The 25428-nt window shown below is 39.3% G+C and overlaps 1 protein-coding gene across 3 annotated transcripts; it reads right to left on the reverse strand.

The window, feature by feature from the left end:
* Positions 1-1204: 1204 nt before the first annotated feature.
* Positions 1205-22768, reverse strand: MYOZ3 (myozenin 3). Of its 3 annotated transcripts, none has more exons than XM_070933869.1 (8): positions 22607-22768; positions 15547-15672; positions 14222-14314; positions 12547-12701; positions 11788-11856; positions 9906-10056; positions 7645-7822; positions 1205-2234 (listed from the first exon to the last, which is right to left on the reverse strand). In XM_070933869.1, exons 2-8 carry the CDS (start codon positions 15551-15553, stop codon positions 2063-2065), a joined length of 825 nt encoding a protein of 274 aa, XP_070789970.1. In that variant the 5' UTR covers positions 15554-15672; positions 22607-22768; the 3' UTR covers positions 1205-2062. The 3 variants fall into 3 exon arrangements, with proteins under 3 accessions (XP_070789970.1, XP_070789969.1, XP_070789971.1); XM_070933868.1 differs by having other exon boundaries at positions 15544-15672; XM_070933870.1 differs by lacking the exon at positions 15547-15672 and having other exon boundaries at positions 1206-2234.
* Between the last annotated feature and the right edge of the window lie 2660 nt (positions 22769-25428).

Here is a 25428-nt window from a genome sequence, read left to right on the forward strand (position 1 = left end):
CTGCATGTTTCCAACCAATACGGTCCTGAGCTTTCTTTTGCTAATTGGGCCCTCAATAATTGCTGATGTCGATCCATGATAATCAAAACAATCCATGATAATCAAAACAACATCCAAAATGGATGGATGGAGAGCAGACAGCAAGGGGAGGGGAGGTGGAGTCTGCCATCAGTCCAGCACCACCTCCACTGTGGAAGGGCCCCATTGGGTTCCCAGACCAACTGGCAGAGCCAGGTCTTCAGGCTCTTGCAGAAGGATTGGGGGTGGGGAGGGAATCATACTTTAAAAAGAAAGATGTTCCAAAGGCAGATGCTATATTTATTTATTTATTTGTCATATTTCTATACCGCCCACTCTCCAAGGACTCTGGGCAGCTTACACCAAAGACAGTATACTAAATAGTATATTGCCCCCTAACAATCTGGGTCCTCATTTTACCCACCTCGGAAGGATGGAAGGCTGAGTCAACCTTGAGCTGGTGAGATTTGATCTGCTGAACTAGCAGCTGAAGTAGCTGCAGTACTGCACTCTAACCACCGCGCCACCTCAGCTCTATAGCAGAGAAGGCTGTTCTGGATCTCGAGAATCAGTTCTTTGGCCAACAGGATCTGAATAGTCCCTCTGCCGACATGAGTAGGATTGGCTTGTCCTAGTGGGACAAGGCAGTTCATCAGATAGCCTGGACCTTTGACATTAAGGGCTTTAAAGTCCATAACTTAACCTTGAACTGTATTCGGAAACTGATTGATAGCCAGTGAAATTTGCAGAGCTGAGATGCAATATGGGCCATCCTTAGGGACACCAAGACTGCTTCCGTTTCCCCGCTTTGCATCAACTGAAGCTTCCAAATGGACTTCAAGCCCCTTACAGAGTGCATTGCAGTAGACCAGGTGAGAAATGTCCACAGTTGCATAATTGCAGCTGTCCAAAATGAATATATATTCTTCAACGCTTTCCTCATAATCCAGACTGGTGGAAAGATAGTAAACCTATCCTACCACGCATTTTGACTTTTAAGCCTGTTGACATAGCTGAAACTCAAATCGTAGCGTTATAATATTCATGTTCTTACTCTGGCAATTTCAGTTTCCAGACTTTATAAAGGAGGCTGAACATCGACAATTCAGAGAAAGGAGTTGCAAAGATAAGAAAAAACAGTTGTAATAGATGTGATATTTTTTTATTTTCTAGCAACTCTTAAAACAATCTAGCTTCGATCTCTCAAAAAAAATCTGGGCGTTTAATTAGACATAAACTAGACATAAACATAAATCCACATTTGACCTATCATTTTTTTCAAAACAACAACAACATGAAATTCAGTTAATTTCAACCTGCTTTATTTTATTTTAAGTTTAAGTTTAATTTAGATGGCTACCCATCTAATGAAATGGATCTGAGTGGCAATCAGCAGATCACAAAAAAGAAAAATAACACCTCAATAAATCTGTAAATGGTAGCAAGATTTGCCATCATTAGAACCATTCTACAGGCTCCGTCATATATTCCAACCCTGGAATAACCAGGACATGAAAGCTGTATGAAAGGTCACCAACGTTGGGGCAAATCTAATCTCAAGTCACCTTGAGAGAAAAGCTCTTTTCCTGGGTCTTGCCAGATGGCACTCTAATAGGGGCCTGCAGCTTGCCTCTTCTGCTAGATCTGAGAGGGCAGGTAAACACAACCAGAGAGAGGCTTTATATGTCCTGCATACTTTTATACCACTATATCTTCTCATATTCATAGATATATGTTTATTTTAAAAATGTTTTGGGTTTTTTTCTCGTTAGATTTAATAATCACTTCCACTCCTTGTTTCAGTGCTTTAAGCAACCATCCTACTATGAACTACATGGTTTGTTACAGTTTGTAGTCAAAATGGCACCAGGCGGGAGCATTTAACAATAAGCAATAAGCCAAAGCTGCTATTTTTATTTTCGTGATGTGAGAAGATTTGTCTATTTTATACTAAAAATTTTCTCTTCTGGCAATTATTTGTTAATAACTGGGTGTCAAGCAGGCATTGATTTTGGGATAAGAGATACAACTTATGAGGCAGTCTCTACAGATCCTCTGATTCAGGCATAACCTGTATCCATCCTTGAGGTGTTCTGTTGAAGCTGGGTCTCTCTGAAAGTAGCACCACATCATTCATGGCATCTGCAGGAAGCACAATTCCATCAAACCCAGGGAACGCATCAATCAATAACGGCCCACCAAATGGTGTAGGAGTCCTATAAGGAGGATGAGAAGTTCAAAACCATTGGCAAGCAAAGCATTCTGAAAACGTAATTGTGGAAAATATTTGCTGCTGATACCACACAATCTGCAGGTGTCGAATGAAGCTAGCCATTAACAAATTAAGCCACAATTAAAATGTTCCTCATGTTTTGCTAGTCAATACTTAAAATGTTCTGGACAAGCAAGTTTCATTGCGCTGTGTTTGTATTAGGGTTGCAAAACTGATCACAGACACGTTTCGTTTGCAATAATTTCTAATGCCAGATTTGTTCTGTGAGCTTTTTTTTTATGATCTTTATTAATTATTTACAAATAAAAAAACATATACTATAATTATCAAATCAATATAAGTTATATATGTATAGACAACACAACACATAAAGACAACTACAAGGAAGGACTAACTGGGAATCGTAACGATCCCCCAGATATCTATTCATAGTTACATCCCGGTAAATCTTTTTGTTCAGATAACATTGACTGTTTTAAATATCAAACGCTATCTAATTATAAACAAATATATATTTAATACTATATTATTTACTCTATATTTGTCCTTTTCTTTAGCCATATATACCAGCGTTCCCAGTTACTGTAGTATATGGATTCTTTTTTCTCTCTTAGGATATATGTTAGTTTGTCCAATTTGGCACAATTCAATATTTATTTATTATAAGTTGATCTGATGGTGTATTTGCATTTTTCCATTGCTGGGCAAGTGCCATCCTTACTGCTGTTGTAATATGGATGAATAAGTGCCAATCTTGTTTGCCCACGTCTTTTAGTTTAATTCCAAGTAAGTAAGAATCTGGAATTAGAGGGAAGCTTGCACCTGTTATCTCGTTCAACCATTTTTGAATCTTTTCCCAAAATTTCCTAATCTGAGGGCAGGTCCACCACTGGTGGAAAAAAGTACCCCTGGCCGAATTACACTTCCAATATTTGTCCGATGATCCAGGGAACATTTTAGCTATCCTAGCTGGTGGGAGGTACCACTTATAAATCATTTTGTCAAAGTTCTCTTTAAATGCCGCTGATAACGTCAATTTCATTGATCTATTCCATATTCCCTGCCATTCCCCAAATTGCATCGGTCTTCCTAAGTTTTTCCCCCAGGCAATTATCATATCTTTCACTATCTCCTTGGCTAAATACCTTGATAGTAAAAGATATGAATTTTGTTTCAACATCCAGAAGTAGTCTATCCAACGGTTGTGTCGTTTGGTAAATACCATATTCTTGTTTGTCTTTACAGAATCTAGCTTGAATTTGAGCATATGACCACCAGTCTATGTCTATTCCTTTTAATTGAAGTTCCTTTCTTGATATTAAATTCCGTCCTCCATCCATCAGGATATTGTAGGTCCAATTTCTTTTTATATTATAAAGAGTCGGGTAGGTTGCCATCTCCAATGGGACAACCCATTTAGGAACTTGGGTATAAGTTTATTTCTTCACCTTTTCCCATACTTTTATTAAAATTCTTCTAATATAATGGTTATTAAAATATTTAGATTGTTTCCCTTGTGCCCACAAAGCTGAGTGCCAGCCGTGGTGAAGATCAAATCCTTCAACCGTTAATATGCGTTTTCTTGAAAGGGATACCCAGTCTCTTACCCAAAGAAGGGACAAGGCTTGGTAATATAACTCCCAATTTGGGAGCCCCAAGCCCCCCCTCATTTTGTGCTCCTGTAGCATTTTTCTTTTAATTCGTGGTTTTTTCCCTTGCCAAATAAATTTGCTTATTATCTGATCCAATTTCCTAAAAAAAATTTTATCCATATTTACAGGAGCTGTTTGGAATAGAAAAATCCACTGTGGGAGTATATGGGCTTTAATTGCGGCAACCCTGCCCAAAAGTGAAAGCTGTATATTCTTCCATCTATCTAGGTCCTCTACTGTATCAACCAATAGTTTAGAGTAATTAGTCTCTTTAATATTAGAGCATTTGTTTGTCAGCCAAATCCCTAGATATTTTACCTTCTTAGTAAATTTAAGTCCCATGACTTCCTGCACCTTATTTTTTTGATCCTCTGTTAAGTTTTTGGACATCATTTTAGTTTTATCTTTGTTAATTTTTAATCCTGCTATTTCTCCATATTCTTCAATTCTCTTTAGCAATATCGGACCTGAGATTAGGGGGTCTTCCAAGATAAATACAAGATCATCAGCGAAAGCTTGAAGCTTGTATTCTTCTCTCCTAATCCTCAGGCCTCTAATATCCTTGTCTTGCCTGATTATGTTGAGAAGTGGTTCCAATGTTAAAACGAATAATAACGGTGAGAGAGGGCAACCCTGTCTAGTATCTTTGGATATTTTAATCTCATCAGAGATTGTACCATTGAGTAGCAACCTGGCCGACTGTTTAGTATATATAGCCTGAATTGCATTTATAAATTTAGAGCCAACTTCCATAAATTTTAACTGCTGTATAATGAAATTCTAACTGACCCTATTGAAGGCTTTTTGGGCGTCTACGAATACCGTTGCCATACCTTTGTCTGAATACCTTTCATAGTACTCCATTACATTTAAAATTACTCTTACATTATCTCAAAGTTGTCTATGCGGTAGAAAGCCATTTTGATCCTGGTGGATGAAGTGGGAAAGAAATATTTTAAGTCTTTCTGCTAGGACTGTCGTAAAGATCTTGTAATCGACATTTAAGAGCGAGATTGGCCTGTAGTTCTGAATTAGTGATCAGTCCGAGTCAGGCTTTGGAATCAACAAAATATAAGCTTCCCTCCAAGATTGGGGTATCTTGGCATCTGTTAAGGCCTCGTTAAATACATCCTTTAGTTGCGAACTCAGCAGGTCAATCATACCTTTGTATAATTCACTTGGGAGCCCATCAGGCCCAGGGGTCTTTCCCCCCCGTTTGCTTCTCAATAGCTCTTTCAATTTCACCCATGGTAATCTCTTTATTTAAAATGTGGTTAAAAGAGTCGGGGATCAGTTCCAATTGAAGTCTCTGGAGATATTCCCCAAGTTTATTTTCTTGATATCTTTCTTCTCCATATAAGGAGCCGTAAAATTCCTGGGCTATTTTTACTTTTTGATCCCTATTAACTGCCAAATTTCCATTTTTATCCTGTAAGTATTCTATTTTTCTTGCTTCTGCCTCTTTTTTTAATCTATAACTTAATCATTTCCCAGCTTTATTTGCATGCTTAAACTGTCTTTGTCTGCTTTTCCTAATTTTGTCTGCCAACTCCTTTTGGTCTATAAATGTAATCTTGTGCCTAATTAAATCTATTTTCTCTTTGGATTTAAGATTTCGTGGATCTAATCGCAACATCCCTTCCATTTTTTCTAACTCTGATAGGAGCTCCGCTCTTTTTGATCTTTCTTCTTTCCACTTGCGGGCTAAGTATTTTATTGCCAATCCTCGCACTACGGCCTTAGCAGTGTCCCAAGTATTTTGTAAAGAAGTGTCCTCTCTTTTATTTTCCATAAAAAAGAATTGTAATTCTGTTTTTATCATGTTAGCAAAGTCCTCGTCCTTCATTAATTCAGCTCTCATGGACCATCTCGCTCTTTTTTTTTTTTTTTTTTTTTTACCTCTGCCCATTTGATTATTATAGGATGGTGGTCACCCATACATTCGTACCTATCTCCAATTCTTTAATATTTCTTTAATCTCTGATGTTGACCACAACATGTCAATACTTAAAATGTTCTGGACAAGCAAGTTTCATTGTGCTGTGGTTGTATTAGGGCTGCAAAACTGATCACGGACACGTTTCGTTTGCAGTAATTTGCTCTGTGAGCTTCTTAATCAGCTTCGCAGATAAGCCAGTGAACTGCTTGGTGGGAAGTGCAAACACATTTCTTTCGAACCATTTGTGTATACTGTTTTATAGCCATTGTGTTTTCTGCAACATACACTGGTGTGTGGGTGTGGGTTTATGCACGTATGCTTGTACATGATCACAAAACAAATGACGCATTGTTTTCGAACAATAGTCAACCCAGAATAGTGAGTCTATTGTCAAAATCTTATTTTGACCTCATCCAGAGAAACAGTTATTTAATTCTATAGTGAAATAACACAGTGTAGATTATACGGATGAACAATGGAGTATTTTCAATTCTGCGTAAATACTATTTCAGGCATCTTTTGCTTCCTGATGTCATTTTTGCTACTTGGGAGGAATCTGAGAGCTCACAAATTGGTTATCCTAAATTGCAGAAAATCATGGATTATGTAGGTTGCCAACTTCTCAAATTGGTGAAATTGGGCAGAATTTGCTCCAACAAATGAAACAGTTGCTGTAAAATTTCTAAGAAATATAAAGGCTGACGCCATTTAAGCCATTTCTGTTTTGTATTACCAAATGCCTACAAATGGAAGCTTACAACTTTTGGCATCTTCTCACTCTTTGGAGACTGAGCTTATTTTTTTCTTTCTGTGAAATCTGTGAATTGGTTTTGTTTTTACATTTTGTATAGGTGGGTGGATGTATCTGAGTGCAGAGAGAGAACATAATGGAGCAGACCTTGGCATTTTACAACTCTTGAGTCATATATCCGGCTGTCCTGTCTGGCCTGCGGTATTAAAGGAGGCAACCTTAGTGAGAGAGGGCAGAAATGTCCTCAGGGCAGGTGGGCAACAGTGGCAGCAGCCCTCCACAACAATCCCATTTCTCATATGGTCCCTTGAGAAAATGAATTGCCCACCCTGTGGTATAGATAAAGAAGACCATGGCATCAAGTAATTTCCATTGTTTTTAAATTATGGTTGCATGCATTTTGGGGTGTTCTGCTCCAATTCTGGTTTAGAATGTGTCAGGAAGCCAGGATGATTCCTTCTTAGAAACCATAGCATAATAGCCCAGATGGAGTTTCCAAAATATGGGTTATTTACAATATATCTGGGTAATGTTGCATTAATGTGAGGAAGGATTAATTAAGATAGCACAATAGTTTCATGCATATTCCAGGGTAATCAAAATTTCACCATTGGTGTTAAGTGTGGTCTTCTAGAGTACCAAACTTCCTATCACTCCAGGTCATTAATGTTCCTGGAAACTCCTCTTCCTGCAAGGCTCACTGGTCATAAAGTCCTCTCAATGATTCAGAGTGTTAAATTCTCTGGCTTCTGTGCTGAGCAGACTCTCAGAAAAACAAGGAATCTGCTCTTGTAAAAGCCAGCAATCATAAAAAGTTAAGATGTTGATGAGCTATACCCATAATCAGCCTTAATCAGTGTGGTCCATAGTGAAGGATACAAGTGAGCAGCTTCTGGAAGGATATATATTTTCTAGCATGCTTTAAAGAGCTAATATTTGAAAATATGCATATCAAGTCTTATTGGAAAAGAGTAAACAACCTGATTACCATCTATAGAGTTTATGCAATATATATATATATATCCAAAAGAAACAGAGCAAGCCTTTTTACCTGTTGAAATTCCTAAGGTCCAAATTATTCACTTTTCTGGGCTCAGACAAATGGTTTTCCACATCTACCTGGTAATCAGCATTGCAGAAGAATTCCCGCCAGGGAGACCGATAACCTTTGGGGATTGCAGTTCGGTTAAATTTCTCTGGTGGAACTTCTTTTAGTGGTCCAGAATAGCCTGCAATAGGGATTGTCCAATAAAACAACTGTTTTAAGTAATGTGACGCCAAAATTTCAATGATGGGTTTCAAATTGCTTAAGCTAGCACACGTGATAGAGAAAAAATAAGTTTCGTTGGTTCCAAGTTGCGTGAAATCTTCATCAGCAACATGTTCTACTTCTAGAGTGCCTCTTCAGTTTCATGCTCCTTTAACCTTGTTATCAGGGACAGTTGTTACAATTTGCAGGTTCTAGAGTACTTTGACACTGCACTATGTATTTATGAATCCATCCAACCTCAACTGCTACCAAGTAGTTAATGGCTGTCATTCCTGTTGCACTTCTGCCAGTGGTGAAATCCATTTTTTTTTACTACCGGTTCTGTGGGTCTGGCTTGGTGGGCATGGCTTGGTGGGCATGGCAGGGGGAGGATACTGCAAAATCCCCATTCCCTCCCCACTCCTGGGGGAAGAATATTGCAAAATCTCCATTCCCACCCCACTCTGGGGCCAGCCAGAGGTGGTATTTGCCGGTTCTCCGAACCACTCAAAATTTCTGCTACCAGTTCTCCAGAACCTGTCAGAACCTGCTGGATTTCACCCCTGACATCTGCTCTTCATTCATTGTCTCAAGTGGATGAGTGTATCAGAAGGAGAATCAGCCTTGGCTTCTTTACAATTAAAGATAAAGCTTCATTTTTAAAAAAAAAAAAAAAAGTGACTCATCCATCCATTTCCGAATCAGTCACGATTTGCCATCTATGGATGGACGATCTTCTGTTCCATTTTGGTTTTAAAAACACTCCCACCTTATACTAGAGATGAATCAGAACAGGACTATGAGGATGATGAGGAGTGTACTTCAGTATTGTTGAGAGAAAATGTTGGAAATGTAGTATCCCTTTGTCATGCAAATAAATTCTATGATGGGACAATAATCAAGGAATTGTTTGAGAACAGATGATAAGAAAAAATTGGGGACAATTTAGGAGTGTTTACAGTAGCCCTTACTGGGAGAAGGTGTGTGTATAAAATAAAATAAATAAAATAAAAAGGACATCATTGGATCTCTCTCCATCAAAATCAATCTGCCTTCCTACTTATTCAGCAGCAACAAGAACTTCAACAGATGAAAGTGTCAAGGAAATGGACAACTGTCTGATCTGTCTGGATGTTTTTGAGCACAGGTGACTGTCTATATTCCTCATCAAATCATCTACTGTTAAGAGAAGAATGGTGTTCCATCAGTTGCCTTTCCAGGCTGATCAGTAAGTCCCTGTCTGCTGCTAATAAACAGTAGCTCATAGTGTAAATAACACTGACCTCCCCATCATGGAACTAGGAAAATATGACCAATAAGGCAGGGGTGAAATCCAGCAGGTTCTGACAGGTTCTGGAGAACCAGTAGCAGAAATTTTGAGTAGTTCGGAGAACCAGCAAATACCACCTCTGGCTGGCCCCAGAGTGGGGTGGGAATGGTGATTTTGCAGTATCTTTCTCCTGGAGTGGGGTGGAAATTGAGATTTTGCAGTATCCTTCCCCTGCCACGCCCACCAAACCACACCCACCAAAACCACACCATGCCCACCAAGCCACACCCACAGAACCGGTAGTAAAAAAAAATTGGATTTCACCACTGCAATAAGGTAAAGATGATATACTTCAAGTGAGCCCTGTTATGATCATGTGGATATTTATGCCCCCTCCTCCACCATCGCTACTCACAATTTATCCTTTTACTTTTGAGTTTATGATGGACCAGTGTAGCATTTTCCAACTTGGTTCCCTACAGAAATGATCAACTTCTAAGTATTCTAAGCAGGGGTGGGTTCTACTTACCTTTACTACCAGTTTGCAATGGGATCGCGCGCACACATGCGCAGATTGCCAATGATGACATCCGGGGCAGTGGGCGGGGCCTCCCGCCAGTTTTATTACCAGTTCTCGCGAACCGGTCTGAACTGGGGGCAACCCACCACTGATTCTAAGTCAGCCAATGCAATATGTGGGAATTGCCACAGGCTAGAAAGCCTATGAGTCAAGTCCAGCAAGCCTTTCTTTCTTGATGTTAGGGACAGCTTGGAGTAGTGAAGAGCTTCTTACCTGGAGCAATTGCACTGGGATTCAGGGCTTTGCTCATCCGCATGACTTTGTCTGTTTTTTGTGGTACTTGGGGAGGTGCTCTCTTTCCGGAAGCCTCCATGTGATTTATGTCACTCTGATAGTTCTCTTTGCCCTTTGTGGAGTAAGCAGACTGGCAGACAAAGGAGAACATGCATAAGAGGTAAGTATTTTCTATTAGACAAAATACCCAATTAGGACGAGATTGTCTAGAAGGAATGGAAAAATGTAGGCGAGAGAAAAGAATTTTTTTCAGGCAATGTGATGAGTAACTGCTTTTAAACCATTCTCCCCCGGGTGGAAAGAAAAATTCATCCATTGCCATTATACACAAACATTTTCTTCCAAAATATCTCCAGTTAATCTTCAGTTTATTATTCTCTTCCCACTGTCCAGATTTGCTTTGAATTGCAAAAATAAAAAAATAAAAATCACAAGACTAACTCCACATACTTCCTGCTACTGAAACAATATTGTTAAAGGCTGAAGATATATTTATATATTGCAACCGTATGCGATCATGGTTTCTAGAGCGATTACTTACACATTACCAAAACAGAAAAAAAAGTATGATCAAAAAGACACCGATTTGCATAACATGTGCATATGCTCAAGTGTATAGACAGATGCAAATGCAGACATAATTACTGTAATTTAAACATTTCATATATCTCACCATACAGGAGCATATGACTTGAATGCCTTGTGAGAATGCTGTCCATGTGCTTACAAATTTTTGAACTAACATAGATTACTAACAATGGGGAGGATGCCAAAAAATAGAGGACTGCCTATTGATAGCATTTGCAATAAAGGAGATTCATCTATGAAGGAGGTCAAGGAACACCATAATAGCTTCCTTCAAAGAATCTTTTGGTGCATTATAGCCTGGTAAATGTTCAACCTTACAACTGTGGACAATCTGAAGCCCCTTTTTGGTGTTTCTTCAAGCCCCTTCTGACTACAGTTGGTGAAATCAAAGGGTCCTGCCATTTTGTGACAACTGTCACAAAAGCACTAAAATATATCAATTTTTAAAAAGGGGAAATTGCCGAAACTCCTTACTAAACCTATCAGTAGTGAGACAATTCATGTGACACCATGCTTCTTGCAGCCACCATCCCCACCCCCAGTGATCAGTGTAGCCTCAGAAGGCTCTGCCACCACAGTTGCCAGGATTCCATGAGAAAAAGAAAATGCAGGAAATATACAAGTATAGCCTAGGATGTTTGACTCTGTTAGAAGAAAGCTGCAAACTAATTTCAAACAGTTGTTTAGTTTAGCAGAATTTTCATCCGGGGAGTACTAAATTCAGCACTTTATATTTATTTTTATAAAGGCAACTAAAAGAAAGGATATTCGGAAAAGGGATGATGGGATTATAGTCAATTAGTTCCTTTTGCTAATGAAATTTGCTCCAGAGAGAGCAAATTTCAGAACAAATCTGGAGTAAGGCTGGAATTTGCTATGTATGCAAATATACTCTGGTGTGAAATTGGATTTTGCTTCAGGTATGTTCTAATGCAGGGCTGTCAAACTCATGGTCCATGGGCCGGATGTATCACAAGCTGGCCACACCCATGCCCGGTTTAGCGAAGGGAGAAAAAGTCACAATACATCATGTGACGATGCTGTGATGACACGAGTTTGACACCCCTGTTCTAATGGATAAGTTTACACATGATTACCTCATTTCCATTCATACCTAAATATTAATTTGGAAAGATCATTCAAACTCATTTGTTTAAACCAAAAATGGCACCCATGCAAAAGGAGTACTGCCACAGAGGGAAACTCTAAGCCACTAAACTCCAGGCCAACCATATGACACACTCCCAGGTTCTGGTCAAGTAACTAAGCATACCCTCCATCCTTTGGTTGTTTCCATTCCACTGTATTCTGGGTGTGAGCCTCCACCTGCCATGTTGGAGGCCTAGAAAGAGAGAGCAAAGGATAGCATATTTGGACAGGTAGAACCAGAGAGAAGACTTGAAACCAGAAAGCATACATCGGTTTGCTAATAATCTGAATAAAAGCTTGTGAATTAAATATATTGAAACTTGCAAACTAGTAGAATGTATAAGGCAGACATCTAAGTGATCCACAGTGGTCTATGGACATTCCCATAACATTAAGCTAATATAATTGTTTAGAATCCATATGGGAGATGGAATAATTTCTTCCATGCATTGTATTTATGTGCAGATGGATAGATGGATAGAGAATTAATCAGTAGCTAGTAATTTAAGCTTAATTATAGTTCTTCATGCCAGAAGAGTTTCTCAAGGAGTTTCTACTCTAATCTAATTGGATTTACTCTAACCTAATAGTCTATTCTATCAAGTAATTAAACTTAACCCGGAGACTTATGCTTCAAGCCGAGCAATTACTATGGTTTGCATTGATCTGCCTCCTACAAATCTACCCCAGCTGCTTCAAGATGGGAAAGATCCAGGCTCTTGTGCTTAGAAACTTAACAATTATGATTAAATTACACCATCTGAAGTGAAAATAAATGTTGATTTGATCAGCTTTAAGCGGGGTACCTGCCTTGCCACTTCCTGTTTTTGTCCCCAACTGACATCCCGATAAGAATTTTTCCTAGCACGCTAATATGACTTACAATTTTGTAGCCTGTAGGATTCTCTAGCACAAAACGCTGCACTCTCTTCTGCCTTTGTTGATACAGCCTCGACCCCCTGTTTATGGACAGGGACAACTCCTCCATCATCAAGTCTTGAGGAGTGCTAACCTTCTTTCCCAAGTCTAATTCTGGAGCTGAAGACACAAAGAAATATATATATACATATACATATACATATACATATATATTCAGATTAAGAAATATCGGTGTGTTTGTTTCACCCTTTGCTACTCTTTGCACATTTAACCAAAAAGACTGCAGTCAAGAATGCTTACTAAGTTAAAGTGTGTATAGGAATTAGACCAGGGGTGAAATCCAGCAGGTTCTGGAGAACCAGTAGCAGAAACTTTGAGTAGTTCAGAGAACTGGCAAATACCACCTCTGGCTGGCCCCAGAGTGGGGTGAGAATGGAGATTTTACAATATCCTTTCTACAGGAATGGGGATTTTACAGTACCCTTCCCCTGCCATGCCCACCAAGCCATGCCCACTAAGCCATACCACTCCCACCAAGCCACGCCCACAGAACTGGTAGTAAAAAAAAATTGGATTTCACCACTGAATTAGACCTAGTGTAATTAGAGAAGGAAGTTGTTGCAACAAATAACTTTCAGCATAATTCTCTGCTTGTTTTCCTTGGTGTTTACCCTATTGTTTCCTAGAAGGATCTTTGGCTTTTGTAGCTGAGGATGTGGCCAGCTAAAAACAAACACATGGGCACATCTCTTTCCAGATGAACAAGAACAAATATTCCTTGAGGAATATTCCTAGCACTGGGTTTTCCACAATAATTTACAACAGTTCATTTAGTGACTGTTTGAAGTTACAACAGCACTGGAAAAAAATGGCTGATGGCTGTTTTTCAAACTTACAACCATTGCACCATCCCCATGGTAATGTGATCAAAATTTGGATGCTTGACAACTGATGGTTGCAGTGTCCTGGGGTCATGTGTTCACCTTTTGTGACCTTCTGACAAGCAAAGTCAATGGGGAAGCCAGATTCATTTAACAACTGTGTTAGTTACTTAACCACTGCAGTGATTCACTTAAGAATTATAGCAAGAAAGGTCATAAAATGGGGCAAAACTCATTTAACAAATGTTCTCATTTAGCAGCAGAAATGTTGGGCTCAATTGTGGCCATAAGTCGAGGACTACCTATAAAGGGATGATTGGTATCAGATATACATTTCCTTGCATACCTGGCTGATATTCCAGTTGTTGACAGAGAAAGGACATATTATGGGCAGAAATAGCTTTGCAAGCATACTCTGGTGTAGACAAGTCTCCACCAAATGTATATTGGCTAAGGGAGAACCATAGCAAGCAAGGGAAGAATCATCCTGTTTGTTGCTGGTAAGTACAGATCTCTCCTATCAACTGCCTTTTACAAGGGCATCTCTGAATATCTGCAATTAGGCCCTCCTCAGATCTATTGAAGGTGGACATTAATTCACAATTGCCTGAATTTCACAACACATTCTACTGAGTAGAATATACTCATAAACAGGAATGTTATGTTAGGTTCTGAAACCTTTAAAACCTGTATTATTCATCTCTTCTGCTTTGTAAGGGCCTGTAGCAATCTAAAATACTAGAGAAGTCTATTACTTAGGAATAATCTAGAAAATAATGGCAGTCAAAGCTGATTTACCCTCTTCTCCATGAATCTCTTTCACAATGGCTTGAATTGGTTCATACTGCTTGCTTTTGAGGTACAAGCGCGGAAGGGGAAACATATTTCCAGCTGCAAGGAAAGCAAGATTTGATCAGTCTTCACACACCCACTTATTTTTCTGCCGCCTGCATTTGTTTCCAGTGCTAAAGCTTGCCAGCAAAAATAGACATAGAAATAGGTATAGAAGTTTGATAAATACATAAATAAAGCTTGCCAGCGAACTAATTCTACTAAGAAAAGAGATAAACAGTATCTAGTGGAAATAAGGACTTTGCATATCTTTGGTACACTCTTTGATCTAATGCAGCTCAGAATTTAATTAGTCCTTCTAGCTGCTCTCAGTGATAATTGCATGCCAATGTCATGTTTCTAATCTATGTTGGAAAATGAGCTACATTTTTTCTCCTTAAAGATAATATTTTACATTTCTCCTTATTGAAAGGAGAAATCTACTTCTCAACCTGCTCTTCAACCTGCCCCCAATAGATAGCAATCTTATTTGGTCATCCTGGCTGTTGGCCAATCCTCTCAACTTTCTGTCATCTGCACATTTGATAAGTAGCCCATCAACTCCATTATCCAGCTAATAAATCCAGATGTTGAATGATATTGGGCAAAAGTCAAATCTCTGCAGGACCTACTGTCCACCGCTACCCAACCTGATATAGAACCATTAGTGTGGATTCTTTTACAGCAATTAGACATCTAGTCATAGACACATTTTACTATAATGCCATGCAAACCACATTTTTAAAGTTTATAAATGAGGATATTTGTATTTTATTTTTTTATTTTACTTCAAATTTATATACCACCCTTCTCCCTAGGGACTCAGGGTGGTGTACAGCCAAATAAAAACACATAATAAATACATTAAGAACAGATTAAAAGGAAATATCTCAATTTGGCCCAAAATTTAAAAAGACAAACAAATTTAAAATCATTTAAAGGATTTGTTAGGCCAGCCCAGCTTGTTGGAAAAGGAAAGTTTTAAGGGCACGGCGGAAGGCACGGAGGGCGGATATCAATGTCAAATGAAAAACAATCCTGCGACAGAACCTTTGAAAAGCTAAACAATAATATAAAGTGATGCATTTGGCAATTGACATTTTCAGATTTCAAATGGAGAGGCAAGGGAGAAAGATGAGCCCGCTACTCATGATATAATATCACAACTGGATTGTTACAATTGTGACAGTTCCTGGATTGTTCTTGTGTCAATGGCATCATAGTCACCCACAAAGTCAGACATTCTATTTCAAGCTGAGACTGTTAAGAGAGAAGTAGCAGCATAATACTGCCTTGCATTCCAAGAAGGTTCTTATTGAAGTAGCTGATTGGCTTTCCTTGTCTTCCAGCTTCTGGGATCCTCCTATGGCAGCAGTCTGTTGCCAGGGCTGTGAAAATAGCTGTTATGCCAACAGGAGCTTGGAAGATAATAGAGGGATTAGTTTTTAATTTCTCTCACAATTTCAACATTACCATAAGAACCCATCTCTCTAGGCAGTTTACAAATCAAGTAATAAAATCAATAAACACCCAAAACATCATAATTCTAAGAGAAAGCAAAATTTAATGTAGCCCACCGCTGATCAGAAAATAATAAGAGGTTAATCTGAAATAGCTTGTCAGAAAAATTGATTTGGGGAGACAGTCAGATCTTGGGCAAGCTTATTTCATAGATTCAGTACAGCTTGTTGCTTGGCTGCTTGCTTATTTATTTATCTCTTTGTCTGTCTGTCTATCTATCTATCTATCTATCTATCTATCTATCTATCTATCTATCTATTTTAAATTTATTGGTCGCCCATCTTACCACAGGATGACTCTGGGCAGTTTACAATCATAAGCTAAAGAACAACATTGCTTTTAGGTCTTTACCTCCACTTCCCAAAATGAGACTACCACAGCAATCTCTAAGTAGAACAGCCAGATCAGCCAGAGTCAGATTGGAGGTGATGGCCTTTATAGCCTCAGACGGATACACTGATTTATACTTGGGCACTACTCAAAGCCGCTGCAGAATTAGCAAAATAGATGTGATATTGCTGAACTTGTGTGTACCCATTGGCATGTAGAGTGCTGCAGGTAAAGGTGAAAGTTTCCCTGTGTAGTAATGTCTGATTCTAGAGCATAGTGCTCATCTCTGTTTTTTGCCCAAGGGAGCCAGTGTTGTCCAAAGACATTTTCCACAGTCATATGGCCAGCATGGCTATACACCAAAGATGCATGGAACACTGTTACCTTCCCAGTGAAGGGGTGCCTATTAATCTCACATTTGCATGCTTTTGAATTGCTAGGTGGGGAGGAACTGGAGCAAGTAACAAGAGATCACCCTGTTGTGCAGTGCTTGGATCTCAAACCCAGCCTGTCAGCTGTCCAAATGACAAACTCAGCACCTTTAACCGCGGAGAGTATGCATTTTGCATCAATTTCAATCTCTGGGTAATCTTCAAAAGGTAGCCCTAGATATAAGTGATGAGAACTTGTAATTGCTGAAAAGTAACCCCCACTCCCAAAAGGGCTGTATCTGTGCACCAACAAAACTGAGCTACAGTTTCTACCTTCTGATGTAAGTGGAACTGCAAATCCAAGAGGACTTACAAATTGAAGACCTGCTGTTACAGAGTACACCAAAAATAGCAAAGTAGCCATAGAACCACCATATGGTTGCTAGGCAAATGTCAACTGCAAACTGATGAATGAGTCTCTCAGTAGCCTCATGCAAGGGTTCAGTTGTGTGGGAGAGATTACTGAGGCCTGCAGCAAGCCTGAGTTGGTTGATTGATTGTTGATTGATTGATTTTAAACTGATATGCCAACAACTCTGTCATGATGGCTTATAGCAGGATTAAAAGATTCATGGTATAACAAACATAGCAACACTAAAACAAACATCCAAAGTAAATCTAAAATAGCTTTAGCATTACAACCTTAAATTATCCATGGTAAGAATTTTAAAAACTTTAAATTGTTTTAGATTAAAACAATTACAATCCTCTTCAGTAAATTTATCACACATAACATAAAAGAAAAACTGCACAATTAAGAATGAGCCAAGGAAGACAGCATTAAACCAGCCAAGGTCTTCTGGAACGATACAGTTTTAATACTTTTTAGAGGCATATCTGATACACAAAGAGAGGCTGTTCTATAATATTGAACCAGTCAGTTATAACTGGAGAATGCAGTCCCGAGGTACCTTGGCACCAAGTTATAAAGGGGCTTATATAGGTCAAACTCAACATTCAAATTTCACGTGAAACCTGTTACAGTGCTGGTCTTTAAGCACAAGGATCATATGCTTTAGGTCATGAGTGTCAAACTCGCTGCATCACGTTGCTGTCACGTGACATATAGCGATGTTTTTTTTCCCTTTGCGTGGACATGGACTATGTGTGATGCATCTGGCCCACAGGCTGCCAGTTTGACACCCCTACTTTAGGTGATTGACACCTTCCACCACATAGACTGCTCACTTTGTATCCATTGCAGTTTCCAATTGATCTTTAAAAGTAGCTCCACTTAGAGTACATTGTGGGATATGTATTTACTCCATTTAATCCACAACCATTGAAGGAGCCACTATAAAGCAGTGTATCCCTAATAACTGACTCATGTAGGTGCGCTGGAAGGATACTAAGGCTATGGTATTAAAAGCAACTAAAGGAACTGCACTCCAATCATCCAAATCTCAATAGATGTCATCTACTAGAGCAACTAATATTATTTTCATCCCATGCTTTCTGAATCTTGAATGAAGGGAACCAGATAATCAGCTGTATCCAAGATCCTTAGTAGCTCAAACCCCATCACCTTCTATGAAATCTTCTCCAAGAAGGGAAGGTTTGACACTAGGCAGAAATGGTCTAACATGGTGGGGCCCTCACTTCCACCTTGGCTGCCAGGAAGGACAGTTTTTAGCTCATAAGAGACAAGACTGCCACATCAAGAACCCTGTTCAGGTTCTCAAAATCCACAACACTTAAAGAATCCATGATTTTTAGTTTTTGCAAATGTCACCTCCAGCTCTAAGGAAATACAAGTAAAATAGGAAAAAAAAGATGCCAGCAATTTAATCTCTTTTTAAATTATATATATATGATATAATACACAATAAAGTAATCGTGTCCTGTCCTGTTTTGGCTGTTTGACTGATAGTTCTTTGTGAACAACTATTCTCCAGAAAGGGCAAATTCCAGTTGCCTATTATTTTTCTTCATGAGCTCTAAACACTCAGAGGCCTTCCCAATAGAGCTATGCAGAGTTTGGGGGTTCAAAGGCACCCAGTGGTGATTCAGAGCTCCCAGGGATGAACCTCGGATTCCTTATTTGCAACTCCTTGAGTTTCCTTTATTTTGTGGGATCATGCCACAGCTACAGTAACCAGGATGCCCTAATATCTATGCTCGTAGCATCTCTATTTCCTGGAGCATTCATAAAGCATCAGAACTTCAACCTAAAAAGGAATCAGAAGAATTAGTAGGTGGAAAGGATGGTCATCTGAAAGAACCTTGAAACAGGGCAGCCATCATTGCTGATGATGTGTGGCAAGAGAAATATCAGATAAGCCAGGCTGAAGTAAATTGTTAGATATGCTAATGATTCTCTATTTCCAGCTTCAGAATACTTTTAGAGTAGATTTAATAACAGAGTTATCGGGAATAAAATATTGGGAGACAATGAAAAGACATAGAGCTTTATCCCATGTGCTTGGGCTTTTGCTTGCTTTGATGCCATTGAGTCAATCTTGACTCCTGATGATTGCCTGCACAAATCCTTGTGTATTCTTGCAAGGCATTTGGAAGTGATTTGCCTTTGCCTTTTTCCTAGGACTGAGAAAGAGTACCTAGCCCCAAATCATCTAGTTCACTTCATACCTAAGGTGGGACTCAAACTTACAGTCTTCTAGTTTGGTGCCTTTCTCACTACACCAGGGGTGTTACAAGGTTCATAGGCTGGATCTGGCCCATGGGGTGTTTAGATCTGGCCTGCAGGACCAGCAAAGGACTAGCCCACGGTGCCTCTGCCAGCAAAAATGGAGCTGGGTGTCTGTGTGCATGTGGCCCCCCAAACTCCATTTTCGCTGGCAGAGGACTAGCAAAACAAACTAAAAGCAAAACATAACAAAAGGAGAATGCATTTGAGCATTCAAGAATGGACAGGGAAGGAAAAAGGGAAAGAGGAAAGACAAAGAAAAAGAAGGAAAGAGAGCAAGGAAGGAAAAAGAAGGAAAAGGGAAGGAAGAAGAAAGGAAAATGAAGAGGGAAGGAAAAAGAAGAAAAGGAAGGAAGGAAGGAAGGAAAGAAGGAAGGAAGGAAGGAAGGAAGGAAGGAAGGAAGGAAGGAAGGAAGGAAGGAAGGAAGGAAGGAAGGAAATGAATTATAATGAGAGGGAGGGAGGATCTGAGGGAAGTCCTGCCTTAGCACTTGGCCACCACAGGTGCTCCGACATGAGTGACGTCAAGCTGGCCATGCCACCCCCCCCCGAGGTCATACACAATCCTGATGCAGCCCTCAATGAAATCAAATTTGACACCCCTGCACTACACCAAACTGACTGCAATCTAATAGAATCTATTGAATAGATTATCTACTTAAAAAGGAATAATTGTGTATTTTAATCAGTTTTTTTTCCATTCTAACTATATTTTCTTTAAAAAAAATCCAGTTGACTTATTTCAGAAGATTTCAGCCTTCTTTGAATTTTCAATTCAATTTGTATATGGGGAATTCCTTAACTGCAAGGTTCCAGTAACATTAACTGAGCTATGGACGAAGCATTGTGATGAAATAAAATGCAAAATATTTCATTATATTTCCTGACTAAATCAGTTATAAGAAAAATCTGCTTCCCTCTCTGGATTTTCAATATAGAGTATAATTCATTAACTAACACCCCCCCACCCACCCACAGCCAACATATTAACATAAGGCAAAGAATGCTAATTAACATTTCAGTTATTTCAATTACATCTTAATGTAATTGCCAGTTAGAACAACTTAGTAAAAGCAGGGGTTGCATAAAGAGAATATGTAGTATTGCTGAGCCATATTTTTTCTCTCTCTCTTTCCATTCTCCCCAAATTCTTCAGGACAATTTAGGTTGAATTGGTCAGGTTTTCTCCTGAGGTCAGAGCAGAACAGCATGTTTTCTTCTGAATTTAAAACAAAAGTTCTGAATCATGCATATTTGATCTGTAATTTGGCAAATCCAAACTGGTCTTTGTGAGAATGGAATGTTTTGAAGCCAGCTGAGCTCTTAGTATTAGCCAGAGGGAAAAAAGATTAAAGTGGACTTCTAGTTATCCACTGACCAATACTAAGTTGCTATAGAATAATCTCTTCCTCCCAGAACTGTAATGGAAATTCAGTAATAACTGGATTATATCCATAGGTTCTTTCTTAGAAAAGAACTGAATTTGTGGTGATGGCCTTCAGTTTTAAACTAAGATACTTGTTGTCAAAGCAGAAGCAGAAGTATAAGCTTTTTGAATGGGGCAGTTCTGCCAGGAAGAGCTACATTTCTCAGCAAAAGGCTTCATATGGGACTCCATGTCTTCTTTCTGCCCAGAAAAGCCTTCCTTAAATCTGCCAGCACTAAATTTAGCTGGTGACCTGAGAATATTGGAGATGCAGTCCTGATCTTGGACTGTGAAGGATGCAGGCAACATTTTTAAAAGAAAGGATGAACTCAAAGGGTTAGAAGAAGCAGGCAGGTTTAATCCTAAAATTACAAAAACTGCAAAATTGGGAGATCAAGATCATCAACAATTCCTGTAGCTGCATTTCAGAAAAGTTGATTTTTCAAGGAATGAAGGACTTTTCATCTCCCTACCCACTTCCGCTACTATCACTTGCACACATGCCATCAGCCCAATCTAAAATATCACTCATGGGTGCCTATTCTTGGTCTTGTAAAATGCTTGACAAAAATCTCTTGCACTTCTTTCTATATGTAGGTTTGTGAGCCTGAATACTCATTAACCCATGTGTCAGAATTTAGGAAGAATTATCATTCCTCATTGTGCAGAACGATTTCTTTATTATTACCTTTTGAAATCCCCCTCCACTAATTCTTTTTCTCCACTTTTTCACTCTAGTTCCTTATTTATCCCATATTATTATCAAATGGGTGGTTTCTAAATTTTATATATGAATAAATAAATATTTACCTTTTATCTCATATGAATATTTGAACCATTTCCCAGTAGAAAGTAAGAAACAAGAGTCATTGAATTTGCCTCATATCTACCTAAATCCATGACCCTCTTTTAAACAAAAATATAAAAAATTAGATATATTGGAGAATATTTTTTTGTCTCACAAGATACCTAATTTTGAGAGTATAGTCTCACTCTGGCGTGTTCTGATTCAAGCCACATATTTTCTTGCTTGTTTTTACCATCAATTAAGAGCTAGAGTGTCTGGTATATTTCAATGGAAATAAATTGGGCAAGATTTTGGTCAATCTATATGTGTCTCATTGCCACAAAAACCTTTCATGGTTTCAAATGACCATCAGCTTGGTTCAAGAGCACACACTTCCCCTTCTGTTGCTCGGTGGGGGGCGGGGGCGGCATGCGACATTCTTCCAATAGCAACTGAAGTAATTTAGTGCTGGAGTCAGAAAAGAAGGGTGAAACTTCAACCATATATCATATCTATAGAGCTATATATCTATTTCGGAGGAAGTCTTCTGGAGAAATGGACAGAATTGCAGACGAAACTGAACTAATGGAGAGCTGAGTTTTGTTTTTCCTTTCTTTAGTAAATTGAGTAAGAAACCATCAGTTTTAGATGAATTTAGGGAATCTTAATATATACTCATCTGTTCTTTTGGACATTGTATGTGTTTATCAATGGGCTCTCATCAGGATGTGCCAGCAGTCACAAATTCTCTTCCTTACCTGCTTCTGCCTTCCAGGTCATCTCCTAGCAGCCCCTTTCTAATGCTGGGCCTTACATTCTTAGAGCTGGGCAATTTGACATTCCCAGATCAAAGTCTTGCCAGAGGACAATTCTGCACCCAAAAGGTCAACCCTTGGCATCGAAAAGCAAACCTAATACATCTGTAGGCTTCGGATAGGTCTTCACAGTCATGTACTGAGATTAAATCCAGTCTTCTTCCCAGCACTAGCTGTTGAAATTCCTTAAATTGTTAAAGATCTGCTCTTAAACTCTACAAGGCTTTCTCTGTTCCCCCTGAGAGATACACCTGTTGGGTTGTCTAATCCTCAATAATACACGTACTAAATAAAACTGGTTATCCAAATGACTGGCATAATCTTCCACAGTTTTCTCATAGCAGCCACACCACACACAAATGCCTCGCAAAGCAAGGTACAAGAGTTCTCCCTACCTGCTCAGACTCTTAGCAGAGCCTCTGTTGTGATGTCCTGACAGAGCGGATGCTTCCCAGGTGAGGATTAGAGCCCCGTGTGAGTTTTCTCAGCACTTTTTCTCACCCAAGAGATTCTCCAAGTCAATGCTTCCCAGCTGTCCCAAGTCTTGCTCTTGTGCCTTTTTTTGATCTTGCCCCGCTGAGATGCCAAGTTTCTAATCCATGTTACATCAGACATTTATTTCTGGCTGAGAAAAGGGGTGTGTCCAGCCCAGAGCAGAACCTTTGGGAACTCAACTAGCAGCAAGTGCTGAGGCCAAGTGAAGCATGGAGGGGAAACCACCTGTCCCTTTATACAACTAGTACCACTGTGTTTCATCTGGCCACAGGTTCTGTACCTTTCACAGTAAAGCAGTAGGTGCAGAAAATATTAAGAAATTATCATGTTTCTCTCAAGATTTTGTCTGCTTGGCTCACTAACAAGCCCAAAATGAACACAATTTCATTTGTGCTTTCAAATGCTTACATCGGTTTGAATATAGTCAAACATTTTCAGATAAAAGGGTGCAGCCACAGGAGCAGGTATAAATGCCACAGAATGTGGTTAGGCAGAAAATGGCACAGAAAATTGGAGTTGCCACGTTCCTAACAAGTACAGATCATTTTTCTTTGAAACTGCCTTTTTAAAAAATTTTCTTTGAAATAGAGATAATAAAGCACATATTCTTCATTTAGTTGAATTATAAACAAGTATGAGAAGGTAGGAAAAGCTCAGGAAAGCATGGATCTGGATCTCTATTTTCTTCTTTCCAAGCCTTGGCTCCTTCCTTCTGGATATGAAGGTCTGAGAATTAATTGCGTAGTTTTCTAAATGAAAGATGCTTCCCGTGTGTGTGTGTGCACGCGCGCACATGTGTGTGCAATTAGCTTCTATCATTCATGACATCTATTCCTTCTTACGTGACATATTCTGGCAGTGACTCTATATGTATTTGTGTATGTATATATCTATTTATGTGATGAGCCAAGCAAGCTCAAGAAGGGGCAAGGTAGAAAAAGGATGATTTCCTGTTCCCAATTGGCTCTCCAAATAGATATTTTCTACAGTTTGTGTTTACTTGGTGTATTTTAAAATGCTCTGTAGGTCAGATTATCCCTAGGAGATGCTCCTACCGGAAGACATATTCTGCAAGCTGCAAGTTGCCAGTAGGCTCCCAGGGGCAATTCAAGGTGCTAGTAACCATCTCCAGAGCCCAAATGGCATAGGACCAGAGTAATAGCCAGTCTGCCTTTCTTCTATTCAAACCTCTAGGTTTGCCCCACCAGACCTAGTAAAGAGGGATTGCAGTAGTAGTATGTGAGAAAAACCTTGGGAGACAGAGCAAAGAAATACTGCCTGAAGTACATTCAGACTTGCACGATTCTGTTAATATAGTCTTACAGTAAAGTAAAATGAGCTCATCTGGTCATGTTTCTTGTCTGGTCTCCCTGGGAAGGTTGTCACACATTTAGGATCCCTTCTATTAAACAAGGTGATCTTGTTTACCAGAAGGCATGCCTTTCCAAAGGCAGCACCTGCCTATGGAACAAAATGTTCCCCCACAGATATTTGGATGCCCCAACTGTATTAACTTTTTTGCAAGGCATTGAAGACCTGGCTGTTTCCTCAGGCCTTTGGGTCAGTGGGGAGATGAGCTGTGAGACTATTAATGGTGAGTAGGGTCAACTATTTATTCCTGGATCTGAGGCAGGGGTGAAATGCTACCGGTTCAGCCAAACCAGTAGTGATGGCGGCGCGAGGCTCTGCCCACCCACCCGGTCGTCATTACTTCCTGGTTTTAACCAGGAAGTAACCTGTTTTTTACCCTCTGCACATGCGCAGAAGGGTTTGCGCATGCACAGAGGGTCCGTGCATGCACGTGACGCACACATGATTAAAGCGTGACACACGTGGGGCAAGTGCACTTCCAAACCGGTAGGGAATGTAAGTAGATTTCATCCCTGTGCTGAGGGGTTATGTTTGGTGGGTCTGTCTGTTTTTAATCTTATAGAGCCACTTGTGTGAGATGAGTAGCTACATAAATCAAAGACATACATACCTATATTAAAGTGGGCAAAGGAAAAGATGGACTCTTTTCTCGTTCTGTGATTCCTGTTTTTCCATTTTCTTCTTACCATTCTGCTCTCACAGTCCAGGCAAGTAGGAACAGCTCAGAAAAGCATGGATCTGGCTTATTTTCTTCTTTCCAAGCCTCAGCTCCTGCCTTCTGGATATGAATGTCTGAGAATTAATTGCGTACAGAGTTTTTTAAAATTAAAGATGCTTCCAGACTAGGCTTTGTGCCCCCTCTCCCATGTGCGTGTGAGTGTGTGTGTAATTAGCTTCCATCATTCATGACATCTTAAGGGAGATCAAAGTGAGACAATCTTCCATTTTTATTCCTTCTATATGTTCCCACTGCTTTTTCCATTTATTTTTTATTTTTTTGATTACCACATAAAATCTGCTTGGAAGAAAATATCTTTTGATTAGTCTGATTGGAAGCTCTCCATCTGGGGAAGAAAAAAAACATACTTTGAAAAAAGCGTACAGTTTTTATTCACTACTTTGGAGCGGATTACCAGCATATGTTTTTACACCCTTCTCTTTGGAGATAATAACTACGAGATTGCACCAAATGTATTTGATTATTATTTTGTGCCAAAAGTGAATGTGGGAAAGAAAAACCTTCAGCTGTTGTGAAGGAAGTACAGGCTTGCATATGGATTAGAGATAAACGGAGAATGCGTCTTTGGGTCTACATTCTCTCCTATTCCCATCACATGTTTGAACCCGACAG

The sequence above is a fragment of the Pituophis catenifer genome, unplaced genomic scaffold, assembly GCF_029215685.1.
Source record: "Pituophis catenifer annectens isolate HBS135680 unplaced genomic scaffold, rPitCat1.0.hap2 SCAF_2, whole genome shotgun sequence".
NCBI lineage: Eukaryota > Metazoa > Chordata > Lepidosauria > Squamata > Colubridae > Pituophis > Pituophis catenifer.